The sequence below is a fragment of the Pelodiscus sinensis genome, chromosome 28 (genome assembly GCF_052426305.1).
Source record: "Pelodiscus sinensis isolate ZL-2025 chromosome 28, ASM5242630v1, whole genome shotgun sequence".
Taxonomy (NCBI): Eukaryota; Metazoa; Chordata; order Testudines; family Trionychidae; genus Pelodiscus; species Pelodiscus sinensis.
This window is the reverse complement of record NC_143079.1, coordinates 9,134,148-9,159,953: the sequence shown is the minus strand read 5'-3', so window position 1 is coordinate 9,159,953 and position 25,806 is coordinate 9,134,148. Positions and strand designations below refer to the sequence as shown.

General features: G+C 47.2%; 1 protein-coding gene across 1 annotated transcript in view; it reads left to right on the top strand.

Moving 5' to 3' along the window:
- The first annotated feature begins 10,128 nt into the window (after window positions 1-10,128).
- ADRA1A (adrenoceptor alpha 1A) overlaps window positions 10,129-25,806 on the top strand; it is a 44,317-nt gene continuing 28,639 nt past the window's right edge. The window contains exons 1-2 of the mRNA XM_006114177.5: window positions 10,129-10,449; window positions 12,309-13,927. Coding sequence (XP_006114239.2) covers window positions 13,045-13,927 — 883 coding nt within the window. The 5' untranslated portion in view covers window positions 10,129-10,449; window positions 12,309-13,044. The remainder of the gene's footprint in view (window positions 10,450-12,308; window positions 13,928-25,806) is intronic.

Genomic DNA, 25,806 nt, shown 5'->3' with positions numbered 1-25,806 from the left:
CAAAGGGACTTATGTACCTTAAGCTTAGATTTAGGCACCTAAATCCCAGTTCTATGCACCAAATCGCCTGTGTTGCTGTCCTCTAACCCTGTAGATGGCGCCACACATTCATCGCCTACATTTTTGCTGTAAACATCAAGTTGTGTGGAGTCTATCGACAAATGGTACTTTCGTGGATCCTGGCCTAAGTGACTTGCCAAAGATCACACACATCACACACACATGAACCCACATTTCTTGAATCCCTCTCCAGTGCCTTAAACCTTCCCTCAGTGAACCTACCCTGCCATGACAAGGGGTGTGACTTCACTGCATTGTACACTCAAATCTGCAGGGCCCAGGCTTGTGTATTTGGTGTTTCCAAGCACACCCTTGAGTTTCCGCACCTGGACACAGGGCCTTCAGCTGTGCTTACACGTTTATAATGCCCTACATAGAGCTGACTTGGGTTTGTAGCTAGAGCAGCATCCACACTGCAAGTTGATAGGCGGACCCAAGACAGACCTAAGAGGGTCCTTGGCTTGCTGACCCAAGTCATACTGATTGGTGTGTTTATGGAAAAGGGGCTTTGGCTCACACCTGAGTCCTAAGTCAAAGTCCTTGCTTAGAGTGCCGAGTAGACATACCCTCAGGTTAATACCATCTTTTAAATAGGAATATAAAAGTGTCAACCATGTCTTTGACCTTGAGCTTCATGGTCTTTCACTATCCATGATCTCCTCTCAGCAAATGAATTTCTGTCCCTGTGGACTGGAACTGCAGTCTGGCACCGTCTCGCCAAAAGGGAGCAAAGAAAAAGACATTGGTCTTAAATGAGGCGTTTCTTCCTGAGTATGCTACTGGGAAAAGTCACGAATCTAAATTTCTTTTGAATTGCGCAATTAAGGGTGTGAAGTGAATGTGCCATGTTAGAAGGTTTCTACATAACTAGACCCCCAAGGCTGAGGAAACATCAGCTCCATTTGCTTCAAAACCTCTTGATCCTTTCATTTTGGTACTACTGCCACTCCCTCCAAGTCCTCTAATTCATCAAAAGTTGGATCTGAACCACTTTCCTTTCTCATCATGGAAACTGGGTGAAGGTGATACCCCATGCAGATGGCCAGCGTAAGGCTATGGACCACACCAATCCAACTTAAGCCTCAAAATAGACTCTAACGAGGCTTTATTTTGGCTCTCCAAATTTCACTCTGAGAGAACACCAACAAGTCATGTAAAGAAGATGTTTAAGCTTTATTTACACCAACGAAAAAATCACGCTCTGATTTATAAGAACGTACACAGCAGATGTATGTTTCTCAGCATGAGTTTATTGTAAGATGCAGAGCATGTCTTTGATAAAGATGGCTGGAAAATGCCAATTGTTTTTTAAAAGAAAGTTTGTAGAACAATTTTTTTCTAAATTTCCCACAAAAATATTTTGGCTTTTCAGTGAAAAACTGCAACTGCAACTTTTTTTCTAGTCGTGGTATTTTGATTTCATAGAATCCTAGGTTTGGAAGAGACCTCAGGAGGATTGAGTCCAACGCTATTAAAAGCAGAACCAATTGCGACTAAATCATCCCAGCCAGGGCTTTGTCAAGCTGGAACTTAAATATCTTCAGGGTTGGAGATTTCTCCATTCCAGTGCTTCACCACCCTCTTAGTAAAACAGTTTTTTCCTAATATCCAACCTAGCTCTCTCCGGGTATGTCTACACTACCCTCCTAGTTCGAACTAGGAGGGTAATGTATGCATACCGCACTTGCTAATGAAGCCCGGGATTTGAATTTCCCGGGCTTCATTAGCATAAGCGGGGAGCCGCCATTTTTAAATCCCCGCTGCTTCGAACCCCGTGTAGCGCGGCTACACGGGGCTCGAACTAGGTAGTTCGGACTAGGGTCCTATTCCGAACTACCGTTACTCCTCGTGAAACGAGGAGTACCGGTAGTTCGGAATAGGCACCCTAGTCCGAACTACCTAGTTCGAGCCCCGTGTAGCCGCGCTACACGGGGTTCGAAGCAGCGGGGATTTAAAAATGGCGGCTCCCCGCTTATGCTAATGAAGCCCGGGAAATTCAAATCCCGGGCTTCATTAGCAAGTGCGGTATGCATACATTACCCCGCTAGTTCGAACTAGCGGGGTAGTGTAGACATACCCTCCCACTGCAACTTGAGACCATTGCGCCTCATTCTGTCATCTGTCACCACTGAGAATCGCTTCTCTCCATCCTCTTTGGAACACCCTGCCCACTCCTTTCAGGAAGTTGAAGTCTGCAATCAAATCCCTCCTCACTTTTCTCTTCTTTAGATTTGCCTCCTTTCTCTCCCTATTCCACCCAATTTTCCAGTGGCAAAACTGTCTGTGTTTGTTTTCAATTTTTCATCAAGAAACTGAAAAACTTCAGTAGAAACAAAAAAAAGTCCATACAGTCAGTTTCAGGGGGGAGGGAGGGAGGAATCCATTTCCCATTGTAAAACGGTTGTGATGGAATTCTTTCAGCCAATTCTAATCTTTAATTGTGATCAAAACAAAAGCATTTGAGAGCTCCTGCCCTCATTTGACTTTTCTTTTCATTCCAAATACCACTCATCACACTGAATGCTCATTCCAATAAATGGCTTGCTCTTGGCGAACTGCAAATTCAATTCTCTCTAACAATATCTCCTAAACAGGCATGTTATGGTTGTGAAATGAAAAGACAAGATACTTCAGGACTCGGAGACACTGAGATCTCACATGAAAAACAGAGTAACATGATCATTTTAATAATAAGGCTTCCTTCCTCCCATTTTTGTCTGGCTTAGAATCATAGAACACTAGGGCTGTGTCTACACTGGCCACTTATTCCGGAAAATCAGCCACTTTTCTGGAATAACTTGCCAGCTGTCTACACTGGCCCCTTGAATTTCCGGAAAAGCACTGACGATCTAATGTAAAATTGTCAGTGTTTTTCCAGAAAAACTATGCTGCTCCCGTTCGGGCAAAAGTCCTTTTCCGGAAAACTGTTCCGGAAAAGGGCCAGTGTAGACAGCACAGTAGTGTTTTCCGCAAAAAAGCCCCGATCGCAAAAATGACCATCGGGGCTTTTTTGTGGAAAAGCGCGTCTACATTGGCATGGCATCCTGCCAATGTAGACGCGCTTTTTCTGAAAATACTTATAACGGAAAACTGTTCCGTTTTAAGCATTTCCGGAAAAGGGTGCCAGTGTAGACGTAGCCTAGAAGTGGAAGGGACCTTGAAAGATCATTGAGTCCAGTCCCCTGCCCTCATGGCAGGACCAAGCTCCATCTAGATCATCCCTGACAGATGCCTATCTAACCTGCTCTTAAATATCACCAGTGTTGTCTGTTTAGCTGTCGTTTGCTATTTATTTGTACTCCACCTAGAGCCCGAAGCAGAGCTGGAACCTCCGGGCCTTCTAGATTATTACAAATAAGAAATACCATCTTTAAAATACCTAGCCGGAACAAAATGGGCAAACTTCAGACACTCGAGCATTTGTGAACCTTTTGAGCTATTTTTGAGATTTGCAAGGTTTGGAAAAATCTCTAAACTTCTCAGACCATTTTCTTTCTGTAATTTACTCCCATGGGATCTTTTGTTTTAAAAGGAAGACTGTGAATAATGAGAAAATAATATTCAAGCTCAGGAATGAAAACATTTGGGATCCTCTCAACTTCACATGCTTTTTTGATGTTCTCAAACACTTTTCTTACTCACAGTAATGGCCAGCGGGTTACAGGGAGCTGTAGAGACTAGAACATGGGGTCTGGAAATCAGAGCTTCTAATAGCCTCAGCTCTGCAATTGATTTTTTCCTCGCTAACTCGATGAGCACACAAACTTTGCTTTATTGCAGCACACCAGTTTATAAAATGGATATTACTCCCCCAAATCCAGATATTTAGCGACTTCACATGGGTGTTGTGAGACTAAAGCAATTAATGTGTGTTAAGTACTTTGGGATTATTTCCATACTCGCATCTAGTATTATTTCATCATTGCTGCTTCCCATATGTCTGATGAGAAATTCAATTCGTATCACTCATCTCACTACAATGTACACAGCTTGGATCCTTTAGGAAAGAGCATGAAGCTTTTAAATGGTCTTTAGGTACAGATAGAGCCAGATTATCAGTTGGTGTAAATTGGCTGATAAAATTAATGGAGCGATGATGATTAACACCAGTCTGATCTCTACATTTTCAGTGCTGAAGCCTGGTCTGTACTGCCCGTGTTCAGTGTCGTCTGGTCAGGGTTCTTGGGGCTGTCCCGGCGCGCTCCTGACAGGGCCTCTACTCCATTGGTGATGATAAACTTTCGGCTACGTGCGTAGTTACCTAGAGTGTTAGACCCCATGCACTTGGGTCAACACAGGAGATCTCTGAGAGCCCCCGGAAACGACAGATGCAGGCAAGGTTTGAAATCAGTCGAGCAGGTTTATTGTCAAATGCGAAGCTCTCACAGTTGGTAGCAGAAATTCTCAATGCTACACCACTGCGCACTCAGCCCGTGTTGACAAGGTGCCAACACATAGCAGGCCTATTGCCATACAACAGATATTAACAGCGGTTAAGCCACTGGGCATTCTGTATGTCTCGGCAATGACACCTGCCGTTCAGGTGCCTAGTGCGCCTCCCCTCCCCCTCCCGCCAGGTTGGTCGGAAAGTACCCTTTGCAGTGTCCTTTTATAGATTGGTACAAACAACTTACATCACTTCTTTACGTACCAGGTTGCCACCTTCTGTTGCCTAGTTACCACCCCTCACCTTAAGGGGGGGCTTACCTTCTATCCTTCATCCTGTCAATTTCGACCCGGTCCTGAACCCAGATCGGTATGTGCATAGCTTCTAGGGAGTCTTGTACCAAGACATTCCTTATTAAGATGTTCTGCTACTCCCTTTTTGGCTTACAATTTGTACCTGGTGCCTCCCTATGTCCTAACTTATCCAATCACACCGTTATCACTAGAGCCTCTTTCCTGGCTCCTGTGTTGCTGTGTTACTGAACCAAAGTCTTGCTCACTAGATTGCAGGTCTGTTGCTGTTTTCATGTTACAGGCCTCTATTCAGGCCTGCTGACTCCATGTTACTGATCCTCAACTTACTACTCCTGTAAGGGAGGCTTTGCTTCTTGACCATTGCACCACACAAAAATTTAATCCACTCTAGATGGCATGCACTGAATGGCAAATTCCAGCCCAGTTTTGACTTTCACATCATAAGCTTCAGGCCTCAAGGGAAATAATTCACACACAGAGACACACAAACTCCTCAGCCATATAGATTTCAGCTTAGTCCAACACAGGGCAGGATTGTCGAAGCACTGTGACTAAGACAGTGCTCAGAGCTGGATCCCATTTAGGCAATGATTCAGGGCTGAGTTTTGAGACCACAGGAAGGAAAGCAGGCGATCTTCAAAATGCATACGTGTTTTTCATCCCATTTAGAATCATAGAATCATAGAGCTGAAAGAGACCTCACGAAGCCACCAAGTCCAGCCCCCCCCCACCCACCAATCTCAACTAAATCCACCCAGCTCGGGCTTTGTCAAGTTGAGACTTAAAAACCTCTAGGGGTGGAGATTCAACCACCTCCCTGGGTAACCCATCCCAGTGCTTCACCACCCTCCTAGTGAAATATTTGCCACATTCGGTCAAAATCAGAGCTGGGGTGGGAGGTTCAATTTGTTTTGGCGGGCAATTCTGAAAAGTAAGGGGGAGCAGTGTTTCTTAAACTTTTTAAGACCGAAGAACACCAAACAATTTTTTTGTATGGGGAAAAAAGAAAAGGAGGCTTGCCCCTTTAAGGGCGGCCATTCCCCAAAAGCTCCCAGAGAAAAGTTGTTGAGCAAAAAACAAGCAAACGACAACAAAAAATACAAAAAAAAGGAGGCTTGTCTCTTTAAGGGTGGCCATTTTGAATTCTGTTCTCTCCATGGCATACCTCCGACTGCCTTGTGCCACGAAACACACTTTAAAAAAACGCTACAGGGGGGAGAGGGAGAGGAATTATTTTGTTTGACTCAAAATGAAATGTTTCTTTTCAATGTTGAGCTTTTTATGAATGTTTATTTCTTTAAAATTAAGTTGAAGGGAATTTCCAAAACAAAAACTTGTTCCGAATCGTCGAATCAAAATGTTTCATTAAACATTTTGATTTTGTGTGTGTGTGTGTGTGTGTGTGGAATTTTTTCTTGTGTATTCTCAAATGGAAACAATTTGGTGGATGCTGCATGACTCGGTGAAATGTTTAGTGTGGCCTGTCCCAGGGTGGTCCCCTGGACAGATCATAATCACACAGCACATCACAATGGGTCTGTTTTACCACGGCCACGTTTTAGTCACTGCCTCTGGTGAAATGTATACGTAGTTACATTCCTCCAGCCAGCAACTCCACTTGCTTGGTACAGAAAGGTAACAATTGGTAGCCTCAGGATTCCTCCTGGCAATTTACTTGCTCCCAGCTGCTGAGGTTGCTTCCACCTCAGATTACCTCTCAGCTCTCAGTTAATTGATCTTTCAGTCAAGTCCCAGTTGACCTATATTGGTAAGAACTGAATGACAGTCAGCAACACCCTGTTACAAACCCAGATCTTCATTTTCCTCCAGGAAAAAAAAAAGGTTGGTTAAAAATGTTTACCCAATTCTGGTCAAACTGGCATGATCTTACCTGCTAGAGAGAAGAAGGATGGTCTAGTGGTTCTGCTCCTGGTTCAGAACTTTACAATCTCATGGAAGTGTTGTAAAGAAAAGACATGAAAAATCATGAGGTACAGGGATAAAATAGCTGTAGTGGCCATATACAATACCATAGATGAATTGGCAGTACCAGTTGTATTGTGGGAGTGTGTAAGGGTCCTCAATTAAGGATCAAGGCCCTGTTGTACTAGACACTGTACAGTCATGCAGCAAAAGGATCATCTCTGCCCCAAAATCATGTTGTGACAAAATGTAACAGGTTGGCCAGCTATGGTAGGCAAATGGTAAGAAAGGCTGCGGTCACAGAGAAGTAAAGTATCTTACAAGGAGGAGTCACAGCTCCTGGCCTGCCCAACCGTTGTTCATGACTTAGAACGTGACAATAATGGCACTCGTGTCTCATCAACCATGTCTTATATGAATAGTATTTATGTATAATCTGTCTCTTCTCCGTCAAGTGCTACTTAATTCTCCAGAGACAATAGCACTTTGTCTAATATTTGTGTGTGTGTGCGTGTGTGCATGTGTGCGTGTGTGTGTGTCTCAATTTCTCTCTTTCTTTCACCCTTTCAAGGCAGGTTGTTGGTTTTGATGATCAAGCCTCGGGAAGATCATTAAAAAAGCCAACTATTTTGGGCATCCAGAATTATATTTTGTACTCTGTCATTCAAACTCAAGAAGGGAAACACCTCATTAGCCCATTGTTTCAGCTTTTTATTTTTATGCTCTGATTGATGGGTGAATTTTCCCCCCATACTGTCGTGAGCTGTTTCCAGTGGTTTCTTGCTGTGCCTTGAGTGAAAGGAATGGAATAATCAGTGATTTGCTCTGTTATGCAGCGTCTGTCGGCTGCTGGTCCATAAGGCTGTTCCTCGTTCCCCTCACTTTCCCTGTGCAGCTGTCTAATTGATACTCTTTCCATGCTGTTCTGCAGGGAGGAGTTTTCATTCCAATAATATTGTGCAAGGAGCGTTCTAATAATAATTCCTTGCGCTTCTCTGTCACCTTCCAAAGCACTGTGCAAACATCCGTGAATTAAGTCTGACAGCATCCCATTATTACCACTATACATGGGGAGCTGGCTAATAGAGCCACAAAGCATGCACAAAGTGACACAACAAACAAGGCAGAGTCAGGAACAGATGCCTGACTCCCCAATCCTAGACTTTCACCACTAGGTAATGCTTCCCCACTCAAAGATGCTAACCTAAAAATTGTCCCTGTGACAGCAAAATGATTGTGAATCGGGAAAAGAGCTAAATTAGGCAAATGGATTAATGCTACTCAACCAGCCCTACTTCCAAATAAGAAGAGGTTCCTTTATCTGGTTGGATGCTGGTTAAGCATCCAAACCATTGTAAAAGGGATAAAGAAACTCTTCTCAGTGCAAGGAGGAAACATAAGATGCTTAACCAGCATCCAAACCAATTGTGCCTCTTATGTTTCCTCTTTCCACTGCCATCCAGGGAAGTCCGTGACATCTGACTGCATATTAATAGGAGACCATGTTGACTTTGACATATTGGAATAAACCAATGAGCCATCTAGGGCAGCAGAGTGTCTCAGGCGATATCTCCTGCAGTCAATAGAAAAGTCCAACTCCTTTCCTGCCTGTCCTTGGAGGCATTGCACCTGGAGGAGCTTTTCCACATCACTCAGCACGTTTCTAGTCACTTCTTGGTTGAGATGGATCCAGCATAAACCCGAAAGACAGCAATTCAACAGGCCCAAAGAGCCAGAAGCAAAATGTCAGCCCCGCAATGCCTTATCTAAAGACACAAATCCTATGCTTAACTTTCTCCAACTTCTTCCTACACCAGACACGATTTCCTAGTGAAATCCCCCAACCCTTCAGTTAAGTCCCACTCCACCTCCCGCTCCTCAAGGAAAAGAAGAGGATTTTGCAATGCCACCAAATACTGGCACATGGGGACAGCATGCAATATCTTTGCTTAGCGAATCTATCCCCAAATCCAGGGGGGCATAGCCTATGGGTCATGGAATGTCAGGCACTGGGTCCAAGGTGACAGCAGAGGGAGCTGCAGCAGGCTACCTTCCTGTCCTGGCACTGCAGACCCCACTGTGCCCAGAAGGGGCCAGCAGCTGGTCCCACTCTTGGATGGGGCTGGACTGACTTGCCCTGCCCCCACCCTGGGCATCAGCTCTGGGGACCGGTGCCTGTGGGCAAAAGCAGCAGGCAGAGCCACTTGTGCACCTCTGCCTAGGAACCAGCTCTAGTGCCAGCCACTTCAGGGGCGCAGTGCTGTTCAAGGTGCCAGGACAGGAAGGAAACTTGCCTTAGCCCCCCTGCTGCACCACAGAGGAAAGCCCATACCCCAGCCCTCAGCACCAACCTCCTGCCCCAGCCCTGAACCTCTTCAAACCCAGAGCCCCCCTCCTACACTCCACACACCTCATCTTGACCCACCCCGAGCCTGCACCCCCCCGAAACCCACCCCCATCCAGAACTTCTGCTCACATCCTGAACTCCACTGCCCTGCCCCCAGCCTGAAACCCCCATTATACTCCAAAACCCCACCTCAGAGCCTGCACCCCCAATGGGGCCTGCACCCCCCCCCCCCCCGAAACCCACCCCTGCCCAGAGCTTTCTCTCACATCCTGAACCCCTCTGCCCTGCCCCCATCCTGGAACCTCCATTATACTCCAAAACCCTCATTCCCCCTCCCCAGAGCCTGCACCCCCAGTGGGACCTGCACACACACACACAAACACACACACCCCGAGACCCACCTCCGCCCAGAGCTTCCTCTCACATCCTGAACCCCTCTGCCCTGCCACTAGCCTGGAACCCCCATTATACTCCAAAACCCCATCCCAGAGCCTGCACCACCCCCCCCCCCGAAACCCACCCATGCCCAGAGCTTCCTCTCACATCCTGAACCCCTCTGCCCTGCCACTACCCTGGAACCCCCATTATACTCCAAAACCCTCATTCCCCCTCCCCAGAGCCTGCACCCCCAGATGGAGCCCCTTCCCCCCCCAACCCTGTCCAGGCCCCACCCCATAGCCCTCTCTCCAGTCCAAAGATCTAACTGTGTTGGGTTGTGGGCATCAACACTGTTTGTCAACCGGGGGGCGAGGGGAAAGGTTGGAAGCCCGCGGCTCTGTGTGTCTCTATGAGCAATTATCAGCCCCTATTATTTCCCTCATGCTCGTGCTAGCCGGCGAGCCTTGCACTTCTTTGCACCCAACAGAGCCTTGTGAGACTGGGGGTCTTTTTGCCTGCTCCCTTCAGGGCAGTTACTAACTCCATACATTTGTGAATGGGGCATTTCTGCCAAGTAGCTCTCTGTCCTGCTTGACTTGGAAACAGGCACTTTCTGAAGTCTCACTCCTTTTCCCAGGCGAAGCCGGTAAATCATCTCAAAAGACAGCAGGGGCGTGCTCTTTGTTTCTGAGCAATACGGCCGTGGCAGGAGATTACGGTAATGGCAGGGGAGAGTGCCTGCTGTAGCAGCAGAGCGGTAAAGTTGCTGCTGCTTCTTGATAGGGAGGCGCTGAAGATTGCGAGTGGGAGGGGGCGGTGGTTCCCGAGAAGCTGGCCCCGAGCCCCGCAGGCCCTGGGACACGAGGAATTAGTGCAACTGTGAGTCACCAAAACTCCAGGGAGGTTGAAAAGGAGGTGAAAGGCTGGGGGACTCTCCGGCAGTTTCCCATCCCTGCATGCAGAGGAGACTGCAGTGCTGTGCTATGCCCTTCCCGGATGCTCAGCAACAGGAGCTGTGCAGCCTTCCAGAGACCAAGGAGGTGAGCCTGGGTGAAGGGCAGAGCGAGGGCAGATCTCAGTGCGGGAGATCTCTAGCCCCCAGGTTGAGGGTCCAAGGTTGGGCTGGTTGGGGGGCATCTGCATATTCTACCTCCTTCCTTTCCTGCCTCGCTTCCCTTTTTTCTGCTTCCTCCTTTCCTTTACTGGCGGGGAAGTTTTATTTCATGCACTTGGGGATGAAGTTTGATTATTTAATTCCATTTTTCCATCATCAGCCTTATAACAACTAACAACAAATCCTAAGACTATTCATCACGATACATAGTATCAGAAGATGCTTAAAACTATGGGGGCTTAATTTTTCTTTTACATGCTTAAGCAAACCCTACCTTTTCCCCGGAGTGACTCAAGGTCTCATGTCCTCCTGTAGAAAGACAAATGTCAATGTAACATAAGAGGCAAAACAAATTCCCACAGGGCACAGAACTACCTTTTTATCCCCACCGCCTCCCTGCATCTGAATTGAGCATCTACAGGTGCTAAAAATAAGGGTTTTATTTTTATTTCCCACCCAAAAGAAAAATACGGAGCCAAGAATTCACAGATGAGATGATTATTGCTGATGGAGTGTTGGGAGTGTTTAATCTGATGGGAGAATTAATTTGCAAGACATAATACAGTCCATCTTGCCCATAAGAATTTACCGAGGTCCTTCCTAACTGGGAATTAAGATCTATGTTGCTATTGATGGCCTTTCAAATATCTGATCAGTGCTTTAAAAGGAAACCTAGACCATCCCTCACTGTTATAAGCAATTATTAACTGTCACGTACAACTAATCTTCATATCCTTTCTGCCTCATATTTCTATCCTCAGCCTCACATTTCCATTAGATGTATCTTTTTCCCATCTTTATTCGGCCTCCAGATGTTTTGAAATGCTATTCCTAGTGAAAGCTCACTCTTTCTGCAACACCCCATGCATTTCACAAGTGACTTTCCCCGATAGCTTTCTAAAATCTATGGCTTGTGCCTACTAATGAACAGTTTGATGAGTAAGGGAGTCACTTTGCATGGTGAAAAGACTCTTGACTAAATTCCGGACTTGCAGTTTTGATTCACAATCAGTGTCTAGTTCTGATTTATTCCTTTGTATTTTTAATAAATGGTCCCCGAAGGCAAACTAATAATCAGGGTTGATTACTTTAACCCAGTGTTTCTCAACCAGTGGTACGAGTACCCACAGACGTACTCGACAGAAGTCTGGGGGGGTTTATCAACACAACTGAAATTAGGAGAAAACTGATTTTTTGTTTTAAGTTTTATTTTATTTTTGTACTTATTATTATTTATTATTTATTGTAATTACGCTTTATTATTTGTGTACTTTTTACACCTCAAAATTTCATCGCCCACCCGGCTACGATTAAGTTTTTTAAACAAATGTGTTGAAATGGTAGAAAAAAAAATGAGTATGCCTGAAAACTGTAGGTTCTGGGTGTACTTATAATTTTTTAAAGGGGGTACTTATAATTTATTTAGAGGGGTACTTCATAAAAAAAGGTTGAGAAACACTGCTTTAACCTAAGGTCAATGGAAGGCAGCCTTGTGCTGAGCGCATAATACTGTTTCTTAGTTGTGGAGAGGTGGTTAGAAAAATTGATCAGGCAACAAAAATTCATCTCGGTCTTGGCTGTCTGGAGCAATATGTGCCAAACTGCAGGAGTGTTCACCAGGCGGAAGGGACTGGGATGTTATGCTATGTATTGTAGCGCGGATGGGGAAGGTTCATTAAAATAGATTCCCAGGCTCCAGAAAATATGTCTGTGTGGGAAAGCACAATAGTAAGAAGCCATGGGCTCTCTGAATCATGTTGTCCATGTGTTTTTGCCTTCTTTAAGGGGCACTGTGTGAGAGAAGAGCACAGCATCAAAGAGTCTTCAACAAGGCAAACCTCCCTTCCCCTTTTTGCACGTACAACACGCTGGTGTTAATAAGGCCAGATCCTCAGCCCAGGCGACCAGCTGGCAAGACAAAAATGTTTCCAGAGGTCTGGAAACTTTTGATCAACAAGTCAATCCCATGAAGCCTGCTACGCATGAGCATCCTTCTGCTGGAAAGTCCCAGCGCTGAGGGAAGAATCTAAATGAAGACACACGGGATTTTCGCATGATTCCCTTCCTCTCTGCAAACTGAGTCTGGCTGTCTCCAAAAAGCAGGAATGAGTCCAGCCCTGCAGCTCCATTTCCCCTGAGACCACTATCCTGGAAAGGAGGCGAAATTGCCCCGTCGGTATCCCCACCAGGCACCATTTAGCTGAAGCGCCTGCCTCCCAGGAAGAACCCAAAGGAGGCCAGTCTTGGAAAGGCTTCCAAACTGGAGCTATGGGGCTAACCAGCTGCCAGAAGCACAGAGAAGAGCAGAGGCTTAGAGAGAATATTATGGATTTTCCAATATGTTTCTGGACCCCAGTTACTTAGCCTGGTTCTGGGTTTCTAAGCCATTATTGGAGTGGTTGGTGTTAATCTCTAGAATAGCTTTTACCAGCACCACCTTCCGAGAGTTGATCTCAGCACTTTAGGCAGCAGAAAGACGAGTGCAGCACCCGAATCGGATGAGCACTGTCCCCTGGCAGCAATGGTTTTCCTCCCTGGAAATTCCACGGACTGTTCAAATTGCACCCAGACTGTGGGGATTACGGACAATTTGAAGGCCATATTATTGGGGGTTATTTTGGGGGGGCTGATTGTTTTTGGGGTGCTGGGTAATATTCTGGTTATCCTATCTGTAGCCTGCCACAGACACCTGCAGAGTGTGACCCACTACTACATAATCAACCTGGCTGTGGCTGACTTCCTCTTGACTTCCACGGTCCTGCCTTTCTCAGCAACCTTTGAGATTTTGGGCTACTGGGTCTTTGGGAGGATCTTCTGCAACATCTGGGCAGCTGTCGACGTCCTCTGCTGCACGGCTTCCATCATGAGCCTGTGTATCATCTCTATAGACCGATACATTGGAGTGAGCTACCCCCTGAGATACCCAGCTATCATGACGGAAAAGAGAGGGCTCATGGCTCTGTTGTGTGTCTGGGCTTTGTCTCTGGTGATCTCCATTGGACCTCTCTTTGGCTGGAAAGAGCCCGCTCCAGAAGATGAGACCATTTGTCAAATCACGGAAGAGCCTGGTTATGTGTTGTTCTCTGCTTTTGGCTCCTTCTACCTCCCCTTGACCATCATCCTGGTGATGTACTGCAGAGTCTATGTGGTCGCCAAAAGGGAGAGCAAAGGCCTGACTTCTGGCTTGAAAACAGAGAAATCTCACTCAGAAGAGGTGACCCTCCGGATTCACTGCAAAAACACCTCCACAGGGAGCGGATCTACGCCCAGCACAAAGAACAAAACCCACTTCTCTGTGCGTCTCCTGAAGTTCTCCAGGGAGAAGAAGGCAGCCAAGACCCTGGGAATAGTCGTGGGGTGTTTCATACTGTGCTGGCTTCCTTTCTTTATAGTCATGCCAATTGGTAAGTAAAACAAAATGTCTTAACCTTTTATAACTTCTCTGAAAGGTGTGGGGCGGGATTTCTTTTTGCCATGCCATGGGTTAGAACTGGTCAGCAAAACTTTGACACAACCATTTCCCATTGGAAAATGCACATCCATCCAAAAGGAGACACTTTCCAAAACCATGTCAATTTCACCAACAATTTATGTAGTAAAAACTCACAATGTTGGTAATGTTTCACAATATTTAAAAATCTCATTTTGACATTATTGGAATGAAATGGCTTGAGGTTTGTTTGGGTTTTTTCATTTTGAAACAACCGTTTAGCTTGTTTACTATATAGTTTTAAAAGCGAAAATTGAAACAAAACATTTTTCCTTGATCTGAAATACAAACTTAAAATCAGAATTTTTCTTTGCAGTGAATGTGACACATGTCAGGTTTTGTGACTGTTTGGAAGGAAGCCAGTTTTGAATTCTTCTGCAAAGTGGAATTGTGTCCCTCCTCTACAGACATGATGTGCCAAATCTTTAGCTGGTGTAAATGGACAAAAGCACCATTCTCTTGGCAAACTTAAGACCAGATTTTTTCAAAGGGAGCTCAGGGACTAGCCTTTCAATTGCTCAGTACCCACAATCAGGTCTGGATTTTTCTTAGTGTTCCCATGGACAGATTTTCAAGAGATCAAGCATCCAAAGTGCTGAGATCTGTTAAAAACCTGGCAATATACCTTGGTGCCTACATGAGAACTGAGTTCTTGATCATCTGCTCTTTAGAACTTAATCTAACCTTTCATTGAAGCCCATCGAAAGACTGCCATTGATATCAATGGGTTTTGGACTAGGTTTTTATTGCAAAAGAAATATTTTAGCTTTTCTGGGCATGTCTAAACTAGGAAACTATATCAGAATAACTCCTGAAATAACAAAATCAAAATCAGGTGTCCTCACTCCAGGAAGCCTCAAAATTAGTCCAAGGCAGGCTCCATTAATGTGGACACGCTACCCCGACTTAGAGCCCCAGAAAGCACAGGGGAGTAATTAGTCTGAATTACTCTGGGGAATAGTTATTTCAAAATAGCCGCTCCGGAGCATCCACACTAACGCTATTTTGAAATAACTATTTCGGAATTAGCATTATTCCTTGAGGAAAGCAGGAGTACAGATTTTGAAATAAGCAGCGTGGTAATGTGGACACTCAAAATTGGGAGATTTTGAAATAATGAGCTTGGTAGTGCGGATGCTCCGCTTATTAATTTGACCTAATGTAGACCAGAGCTCTTTTTGTTCCAAAAATGACAGAGCATGAGTGCAAATACATTTGTCTTTGAAAAGAATGACTCACACAGTTCTTTGCTATTTGCAAATGATGGAATGCCATACAATTTCAATATTTTAATGCATCCCCTTAAAAAAACCTTATTCTGCAGTTTAACAATGTTTGGGATGTAGCACCAGAATTGCTAGAGTAGCAGAGCAAATGGGAAAAAAAAGAATAAACCACTTCAAAGTTTAGCCGGTTCTGCTCAGAGTTAGGATTCTTATGGTTTCTGAATATAAAGGCCAATGAGGAGTCCTGTGGCACCTTAAAGATTTATTAGGGCATATGCTTCTGTGGATCAAAACCACTTCGTCAAATGCATGATGTCTTGTAACTGACGACGTAGTTTTGACCCACAAAGGCATATGCCCAAATAAATGTTAGCTCTACAGTGCCACAGGACTCCTCGTTATTTTGCAGTTACAGACTAACACGGCGACCCCTCTGCGTGTATCTGTTGTTACAGATTTAGAAGCTCGATTCTCAAACTTCAGCATTGGAAGGGAGTTTTTTAGAGAAAATAATTTTAATACTTCCCCACTGTAATAGAATCCAGGATTCCACATAAAGTATTGGCTTAGATGCTGCAGTGGTTTTTCCCCCTCTATTTTGGGGATACAAGCAAAGCACATATGACTGAAAAAGAGACTATCATTTATAAACTACGGTTATTAAATTAGTTCTTGTCCAAACTACTTAAATCATCCTAACCATCAGCAAGCTAATCTCTTTGCGGCTGCCAATTTATGCCTGAAAACGCTTAAACAAGAGCTTTGAAATTGCGCCCTTATGGCAAAGCCTTATACAATTTCAGAAGCATGAAACCAATAAGTCTCCATAGAAACTTAACAGCATTTTATGGAAATTACCCTAAAAACCAACATTGTGAAGTGGAAAATTATCTCTTTCTTCTATCGCTGCCTTGTACCATCTTATAGGGCTCCAGAATAGAGTTGTAATTCTCAACCAAATTCTAAGGGAAAGTTTTCAAACGATAACATTTTCAATTAACTTCTATAGGATTCCAACATCCCATTTCATTAAATCTCTTTGCTTTTGTTAGCTCATGAAAGTCAATGGCTGCAGAATCTATCTAATGCTGTCAGCTGAGATGCTGGTCAATACTGGAAAAGTATTGGGAGTGAAGCTTTCGGCATTACATAAGGACTGCTGGTTCTCTCTGCTCGGAGTGTCATTCTGTTGGAATGTTCTTTGCCACAAGATGTCCCAAACATACCCAAAAAGGGTCTGAGTGCACATTGCACACACTTTTGTAACACAAACCCCAAACTGCAAATGCGGTTGACCACACCGAGTGGTAGCTGTTGATTCATTTGGTTTAGGTTAAAGAAAACGTCTTTATTCAAAACTTAGCTTCGCATCTTTGATCCCTTAAAAGGAAAATTTCCTAAGGTTGGTCTCCCTATTTTGACACGGTTTTTCTCTTATTTTAGAATCATATAATAAATCCTTCCAAAAATCTGCCCTTTTTGTTAAAATGAAAATTAAGAGCGCTAAACAGAAATGCAGCACAAAGAGACGTCTTATGCAAAACCATTGGAATGTTTCCATTGTTATGTCTTGATCCAGGCTATTTTCCTACATTCTTGTATCACGGTCCCATAATCTTTCGCTCTTTTTTACAGAGCTTTCCACCTATAGAATACAAAGTGCTTTGCAAGCATCCTTATACCCATTTTTCAGGTAGGAAAACTCAGACATAGTGAGGGATGGTGAGTTGCTCAAGGTCACAAAGGTGATTAAGTGGCAGAGACAAGTTTAGAAGCCAGGTTTAGAAGTTTAGAAGCCAAGTTTAGAAGCCGATTTCAGCAGTTCTAAGCACTAACAACTGCATTTGAAGCAAATGGGACCTTCAGGGTCTTAACAGCCCTGGCTAGAAAACAAGCATTCCATTACATGAAAAGTTTTGACGATCCACACTTTGTACAGACCCTAGCGCCTTGGCGTCATCGTCCATGACTGCGCTTAGGGGTGTTACTGCAATACAGATTAATGATAGTAATAATAATTAATAACTAATAATAACAACAATGCTTCCCAACCTGTCCCCTTTACATCCTTTGCCACATTATGCAAACATAGGAGAACCCTCAAAATACCCCTTGGAGAGAGGTGGAAGTGACCATTTCGGTGAGCCCATAGTAGTGATGTTATGATGTTTGTGAGAAAATCAATGCAATGCCGATCCCTTTAGCAGGATATGCAAATTGAAAACGTCGAACAGCCAAAACAAAGAGACCCGACACCAGACCCTTAGGGCCTAGTGCAATCTTGCCCTTTATGGTAATGAAACGACTCCATGAGGAACGGCTAAACAATGTTAGTGGAGAGGTCTCTTCCCGTGTAGAAGCTCAATGCAAGTTGGAGTCCACAGATCGATCATCATAGGTTATATGGAGAATTATATGGGCCTATGGTGCCCAGCACCAGGAATATTCCTGGCCCAGGGACCCTGCTCCATCAAAGTTTGGGGTCAGGTCTCTTCCCTGGCCCCAGCTGCTGTATCTACGGGCTCTGTGCATCTCTGGATCCCGCCTGCCATCCCTGGGTGATTTAAAACACCCCAGGGACCCCTGCCATCACCAGGGGCAGCACAGCAGGGCTAGAGCAGATTCCTGCTGCTGGCTCTGCATTGCTGCTGGCATGTCCCTCATGCTCTGGGATTCTTTCTGTGTGCTGCTCCTAAGTCCTGAAAGCAGTGCCTGGAGATGCACTTCCAGCCAGGGTCACAGGGGCATGCAGCTTAGGAGGGGAGTCATTCCCAACCCCAGGGGGCACAGAGCTCAGGGAGTCAGCCCCACCCGCAGGTGACTATGGGAGGACGGTGGCTCTGGCAAGCCATGTGGGCAGTGGGGGGCAGGAGTCTTGGGGGAGCCCCTGGCTGTCCTGGTTTTACTTAAGGAAATATGGTCTGTGGCAGACCAAAGGCAGCCAGCTGCAGCAGTTTGGTGGAGGGCGGGTACGCCAGGAGTTGGGATCCTGTTCCCTGCATAGGCTGCCAGGGTATGTCTACACTACAAAGTTAATTCGAACTAACGGGCGTTAGTTCGAATTAACTTTGATAGGCGCTACACTAGCGCTCGGTTAGTTCGAACTTAATTCGAACTAGCGGAGCGCTTAGTTCGAACTAGGTAAACCTCATTCTACGAGGACTAAGCCTAGTTCGAACTTACTAGTTCGAATTAAGGGGTGTGTAGCCCCTTAATTCGAACTAGTGGGAGGCTAGCCCTCCCCAGGTTTCCCTGGTGGCCACTCTGGCCAACACCAGGGAAACTCGTATGCCCCCCTCCCGGCCCCGGACCCCTTAAAGGGGCAAGGGCTGGCTACGGTGCCCGGGCCAGGTGCAAGCCTGCCAGCACCCAGCCAGCAGACCCTGCACCTGGCACGGCACAGAGCCACCCACCCGATACCCCCCAGCCCTCCCCCTCTTCCCGAGACCAGGCTGGCGGCTCCCGGGAGCTTGCCCGGGACCGCAAGAGGCGGGCACCCACCTGGTCTAGTGCGGACATCGTGGACCTCGTCCACGACCTCCGCACTAGGCACAGGAAAGTGGCTGTCTAGGGCAGGAGAGCTGCCAGCCTGGCCACCCAGGAGCAGGAGTGCATGAAAATCAAGGTGGCCAACTGAGACCCCCGACCCTGAGTCCTGAGCTTACAATGGCCGTACTGGGTCAGACCAAAGGTCCATCTAGCCCAGTAGCCTGTCTGCCGACAGCGGCCAACACTAGGGACCCTGGAGGGGATGGACCGAAGACAGTGACCAAGCCATTTGTCTCGTGCCATCCCTCTCCAGCCTTCCACAAACTTTGGGCAGGGACACCACTCCTACCCCCTGGCTAATACCATTCCATGGACCCAACCTCCATCACTTTATCTCACTTCTCTTTAAACTCTGTTCTAGTTCTAGCCTTCACAGCCTCCTGCAGCAAGGAGTTCCACAGGTTGACTCTTTGCTTTGTGAAGAACAACTTTCTGTTACTAGTTTGAAGCCTGCTACCCATTCCTTTCCTTTGGTGTCCTCTAGTCCTTCTATTATGGGGACTAATGAAGAACTTTTCTTGATGCACCCTCTCCACCCCACTCATGCTTTTATAGACCTCTATCATATCCCCCCTCAGTCTCCTCTTTTCTAAACTGAAAAGTCCCAGTCTCTTTAGCCCCTCTTCATATGGGACCTGTTCCAAACCTCTGCTCATTTTAGTTGCCCTCCCCTCTCCCTGCCTCTCTCTTCCCCTCTCCCACCTCCTTTTCCCAGTCTTCCCGAGTTTTGTTCAATAAAGAGAGATTCTATTTTTGAACACACATTTTCTTTATTTTGTACATCAGGAAGGGGGGCTAGGGAAGGGTAAGTGGAAGGACGTGAGGGAGGAATGGGGTACGAGCCCCCGATGGGGAGGACTGGGCTGGCTCTGCGGGCTTCTGGGGGTGGAAGCTCTCCTGCAGCCCCCCAATTGTCCCCTCTCCCCAGATGGCAGCCTGCGGCAAGTGCAGCCAGGCTGATGGCCGAGTGCTGTGATGTGCCCAGTGTGGGCACTCCGGGCACTCCAAGCCAGGACTGCTTTGCAAGCGGGGCACCCCTGAGAACTGTCTGTCCAGGGTGGGGGTCGGGTCCCTTTAAGCACAGCCCTCGGCTAGCCTGAGGCAGCAGCTCCATGCTCTAAGTCCTCATCTGATGCCCTGCCGGCACTGCTTCCAGCCATCCTTAACCCCGGTTCAGGGTCCACTTAATGTGGACATGCTAGTTCGAATTAGCAAAACGCTAATTCGAACTAGTTTTTTAGTCTGGATCCGTTAGTTCGAATTAGCGCTGTAGTGTAGACATACCCCCCAGAGACAGCTGCAAAGAGAAGTGGGCACCTGAGATCCATTAAGAGCCTGCCTGCAGGAGCAGGCTACTGGGACACCTGCAGCCAGTTAGGGCCTGCGGGTCCGCTATAAAGCTTCCCCTCAGGAGTGGGGGATTCACCACCAGGGAAAGAGGGGAGCTTAGGACATGGAAGAGGCTCTCCCCCTCAAGCTAGTGACTTGCCTGTGTTGAGAATGGCTCCTTACGCGTCAGGGAGAGACACGAGGCAGCGGGAGGGTCACTGTGAGCGTCTGAGGTATACTAGAAATCCACCAGGAAGCGCCAGACCCAGGGAGCTCGACCGGTCACGTCCCCCTCTGTTGGGTCGAGCTGACTGGAGAACAAGAAGTCTGTTTTGTGACCGCTTCAGACGTTTAGAAAAAAATGCATTACACATGGGAACGAACAACCCTGCCCTTGTGAATGTTTTTGCCAAAGGGGTAACGTCAGGACAGCCATTTTCTATGCTGAAAGAGCCGTTTTTTGATTGCCCTTGCTCTCCGTGTCTCTGTCTCTCATATCAAGCAGAGTCCATCCTGGACCTGGCCAGCAAACAGCTCATCCAAATCAATATGTCTCCACAAAACATTTTCGCTTTGATGAAAACAGCAGGTCTTGGGGGGAAAAAAAGTCTCAAAAATATTCCAGGCAGTTTTAGCGCTGAGCTTTGCCCTCCCCCTTCCCTGACAACTCTCCGCTTTCTCCCCTCCCCTGAAAGGTGGTGCCTCACACACCTCTAAAGCAGAATAGACTCCACAGACCCTTGCTTATCCTGGGCCAGGACACGGGGGACCCAAGTGGGGACTGACTCAGCAGCACAAGCTAAAATGAATAGGGAACCTGGAAGAGCCACCAAGTAATTTGTGTCCATCAACCTCTCCAGACAGTTCCTATATTAGTCAGGGCTGGGCAAGATTTGGCCCGGGGGCCGGATTTGACCCAGCTAACTCTTCGATCCAGCCTGCGGACGGCATCTGGCCACTTTCTGTTTATATCCTGCTGCCACCGAATTTCCAGGCAGTGTCTCCAGCAGCAGGATCCTATTTAAATGGCTCCCAGCTCCCAGCTGCGCTGTTACCTCAGCAGGATCTGGAGCCGTGAACCCTTCAGAGAGCCATAGCAATCCCGGACGGCTGCCAGGCAACAGGGTAGCAACGGAGCCGGGAGCTCTTTGCTGTGTTTTAATTCAAAGCCTCCGGTCCCAGACAACTCTGGGAGGAGTCTAGTCTCCAGCCCCGCCCCTTCTGTCCCAGGCCCCGCCCCATTCGGGGTGGACCACATACCAAAATTCATTAAGTGTCCCCCTTGTGGAATTTATTGCCCACCCTGCTTAAGTGCTGTCTCTTCTCTGCCCCTAGAATTTGATGCTGCAAATGACACTAGATTTACCCAGCATTTTTTGGGGGGGAAGGAGGAAATAACATGAACATGCTTCATGGAAATCATTGCTCTGGGGTGGGGCTGGAGAGGGGTTCCGTATGCAGGCTGCCCTGCGTAGAAAGGACAACCTCCACCCTCCCTCATCACAGCAGTTTGGGGGCAGGTGAGAAGCACCTCTCCATGGCTGCTGCAGCTCCAGCAGGCACAGCCAGGGAGATGTGCCTGTCCCCCAGGTGGGGCAGCTCCAGGTTCATCTGCCCCCAGCCAGAGTGAGGAATGCAGTAAACTGTGCACTTTCCCCTCGCTCCCTGACACAGGAGAACAGCCAGCAATGTTCCTGTATGAATTGTGGGGCTGAAGCCCCCACACCCGCCCTCCCTAAAGGGTGCCTGGTGGTGGGAGACTCGAGGCTGGGGCAATCTTGGAGGGAGGTCACCTGTTTGGCAATTCTGTCTCCTTTTTGTATGCTTTTCTGAGCTACAATCCCATTCCAGGCGCATCCCATTTTCCTGGCACAACCAAACCTTTACCCTGCTTTAAGATACAAGAGGAAGCTACATACCGAATTTGGTGGTTCTAGCACTTACCATTTAGGAGGAGTTCATGAACAGACAGAAAGACAGACACAGGGTATGGCTAGACTGCGGGGGTTATACCTTTGGTATCCCCAAAAAACTCCATCACATCCAGGGAACACATTTGCTCTTCCGCTTTTTTTTTGCGTCTAGACTGCGGCCGCGTTCTTTCGAAAGTAAATCAAAAGAACACGGCAGTTTTTTCAACCACAGAAAACCTCATTTTAAGAGAAGAATGCCTTTTTCCGAAAATGTTCTTTCAAAAAACGGCGCTATGTAATGCAAACTGTGCTTTTTCAAAAAAGAGCATCCAGATTGCCTGGGTGCTCTCTTTTGAAAAAGCGGCTTGCTTTTTCGAAAGTACTGGCTGTAGACTAGACACTCTCTTTCAAAAGAGGCTTGTAGTCTAGACATACCCCAACCTTTGGCCCAGTCTAGACGGGCTAAATGTCAGAAAAACCTCTTCCGACAAAAGTATCGGAAAAAGCTAAGCAAAATGCGGAGCACATTTTGCAGCGCTTTTTCCGACAAAGGCTGTGTCTAGACTACGTGGCTCCATCGATGGAGCCATGTAGATTAGGGTTGTAGGCAAAGGGAAATGAAGCGGCGATTTAAATAATCGCCGCTTCATTTAAATTTACATGGCTGCCGCGCTGAGCCGACAAACAGCTGATCAGCTGTTTGTCGGCTCAGCGCGCTAGTCTGGATGCTCCCCTGCCGACATCAAAGCCCTTTGTCGGCAGCCCCGTTATTCCTCGTGGGATGAGGTTTACCGGGGCTGCCGACAAAGGGCTTTGATGTCGACAGGGGGGCGTCCAGACTAGCGCGCTGAGCCGACAAACAGCTGATCAGCTGTTTGTCTGCTCAGCGCGGCAATCATGTAAATGTAAATGAAGCGGTGATTATTTAAATCGCCGCTTCATTTCCCTTTGCCCAATAAACAAATCTACATGGCTCCTTCGACGGAGCCATGTAGGGTAGACGTACCCAAACAGATGTAGTCTAGACAAACTCTCAAATATATAGTAGATTAGCACCTTCCTTTAGACTCAAGTCCTTGGACAAAGCTCAATTCCCACTGCAGGAACTGACCCATTTTGAAGAAATTCTGCCTGGTTTCCCATAGGCTGCCCAGGGAAGGTGACAGCCGTGGCTGTGGACAGCCTTCGGGTCCCCATGTTTGTGGTGTGCCCATTCGGTTGCAAAAGATGGAAGAGCAATATAAGTCTGCACCCACGGCGCCCACACGTTAATGGTGGGTCCGTAGTGTATCTGCACGTGCCACTTCTTTCGTACAGGCCACATTGCATCTGGGTTGCAATGGGGGGGGGAGAACCGGGATGAAAGAGCCTTTCTCCTTGTTTTACCCCTGTGAAGAGACCAACCAGGACTGCTTGGAGGCTGCTTGCGATAGCTACCCTGCGGAAATGCACCTTGCACCCTGCCCAAGGGGAGTTGGGAGGGCAGCTCCCAGCATGTGCTGTCCTGGACTTTGCAGTCAACTCTGAGTGGAGTCAGCCTGAATTCACAGCTCCTGCTGCACCTCCTCACCCCAAGGCAAACTGGGGCTTATCGCTTCCACCCAGCATTGGGGGGTTCCCTCTTGGAAACCCTGCGCTGCTTTCAATAGCTGCCTGTCCACTGGCAAAGACAGGAGTCTGCTCCTGATTAGAAATTACCACAAGAGCAGCTGCGTCTGCAGGGAGAAGTATGATTCATGCCATCACAGGAGGTGGCCAGGAAGAAGCTTTTCACTGCCCAAGCGGTGATACCCCCCCGCATGCCACCTCTCTCTCCGTACAAAGTGTCCCACTTCTTTTCCGCCCGTGCACAATGCAACGCTCGGGTGGACGCTCAGACGTCTGACCTGACAGTTCGCTTTCTTCTCCTTCAACGCCGTTTTGCCATCCCTTCCCCCGTGGTAGCCACCGGCGCGTCACACACGGCCCCTATTAGCCTGGCTTTACCTTCCCGCATTGTTTACCTCCGTTAGAATCCTGCTGGGCGCTGATAACAGCTTGAAAAGCTTTTCAGACCCTCCCCCCACACACTGGTCTGTGACTGACAAGCTGGTGATGTGACAACACCCAGGCATGCTTTTCCAATGGATGAGATGAGCGCAGGTTGTGTATTAATTAGCAAGGGATTACAGCCTGTGCATTCATTTACATAAACAGAAATACAGCGCCTAATTGGAATGATCTTGTGGCAACAGCATGGGATTCGGAGTCCGGAAAGCTGGATTCTCTTCCCAGGTCTGCCATCCTTTTCTTTTCAAATACTTCGGCAATTCCTTAACATCTGTGTGCCTCAGTTTCTCCAGCTGTCAAATGGGATCGTAATTCCCAACATAGCAGAGGCTGCAATATTGGTCAGGTGCTTGGAGCTCCCTGCATAGTCAGTGCTCGAGAAAAGCAGCACTGAGCATTTCTGCTCTTCAGTAGTTGAAAATAGTTGATATTGATCACTTCAATCTATTAGCCAGAGGAATGGCATGACCCAGAGGGTGGAAGCTGATGCTAGACCAATGCAGACTGGAAATAGGGCATTCCTCTTTTGCAGTGAGAGTAATTAACCACTGGAACATCTTACCAAGGGCCATGGTGGGTTCTCATCACTGGCAAGTTTTTAAATCAAGATGGGTATTTTTTCTAAAAGCTTGGCTCCGGGAATTGTATTGGGGAAGTTCTGTGGCCTGTCTTACATTGGGGCTCAGACTAAGGCTCTGTCTAGACTGCAGGCTTCTTTCGAAAGAGGCTCTTTCGAAAGCATCTTTCGAAAGAGCCTCTTTCGAAAGATCGCGTCTAGACTGCAGGCGGATCTTTCGAAAGAGAAATCCGCTTTTTCGAAAGAGAGCACCCAGCGAGTCTGGATGCTCTCTTTCGAAGACGGCCTCTTTACATTGAAGAACGCCTTCCTTCGAAAGAGGAACTTTCGAAGGAAGGTGTTCTTCCTCGTGAAATGAGGTTTACCGCCATCGAAAGAAAAGCTGCGTTCTTTCAAAATAATTTCGAAAGAACGCGGCTTGAGTCTGGATGCAGGGGAAGTTTTTTCGGGAAAAGGCTACTTTTCCCGAAAAAACCCCTGAGTCTGGACACGGCCTAAATGATCTGACCTTGGAATCTATGAGCAACAGCGCACACAGCTGAGTCACACAGGCTGGTCTGGAGTTAGGATTAATAGTTCTACAGCACTTTAGGGGCACGACTACACAGCAGGGCTCGAGCCGAAATAAGCTGCGCAGCTTGAGCTACGTCGAAGTCGCTTATTTTGGATTTTGGGGCGGTCTGCACAGCCAGGAGCGGCCCGAGGCCGGCTGCAGCAGCTGGCGCCCTAGGCGGGGCAGCAAAATCACCACCCCTGCCTGGGTGGCCGTCAATAGCCATGACCTCATCATGTCATCATGGGGCGCCCGGGGCAGGGGCGCCCTAGGCCACTGCCTAGCTCGCCTAAGCTCACGGGCCACCCCTGTGCACTGCAGGAAGTCCAAGTTAGAGCCCTCTTCCTCGAACTGCCCTTATGCCTCATAAAATGAGGGTGACAGGGGTCGGAGGAAGAAGTCCTCCAGCTCAACATTATTTCGACATGACGTCCAGTGTAGATGCGGACTAAGTCATTTCGGAATAATGCTGCTGTGTAGACCTAGCCTAGGTGAGCTTCATTCCTCCAGAGCTTGGATCAGTCAGTTGACCACATACAAATCTGTGTGCTTATCAAAACCGGCTGTTGTACATCTGAGCCAGACAGCTCAGAAGAA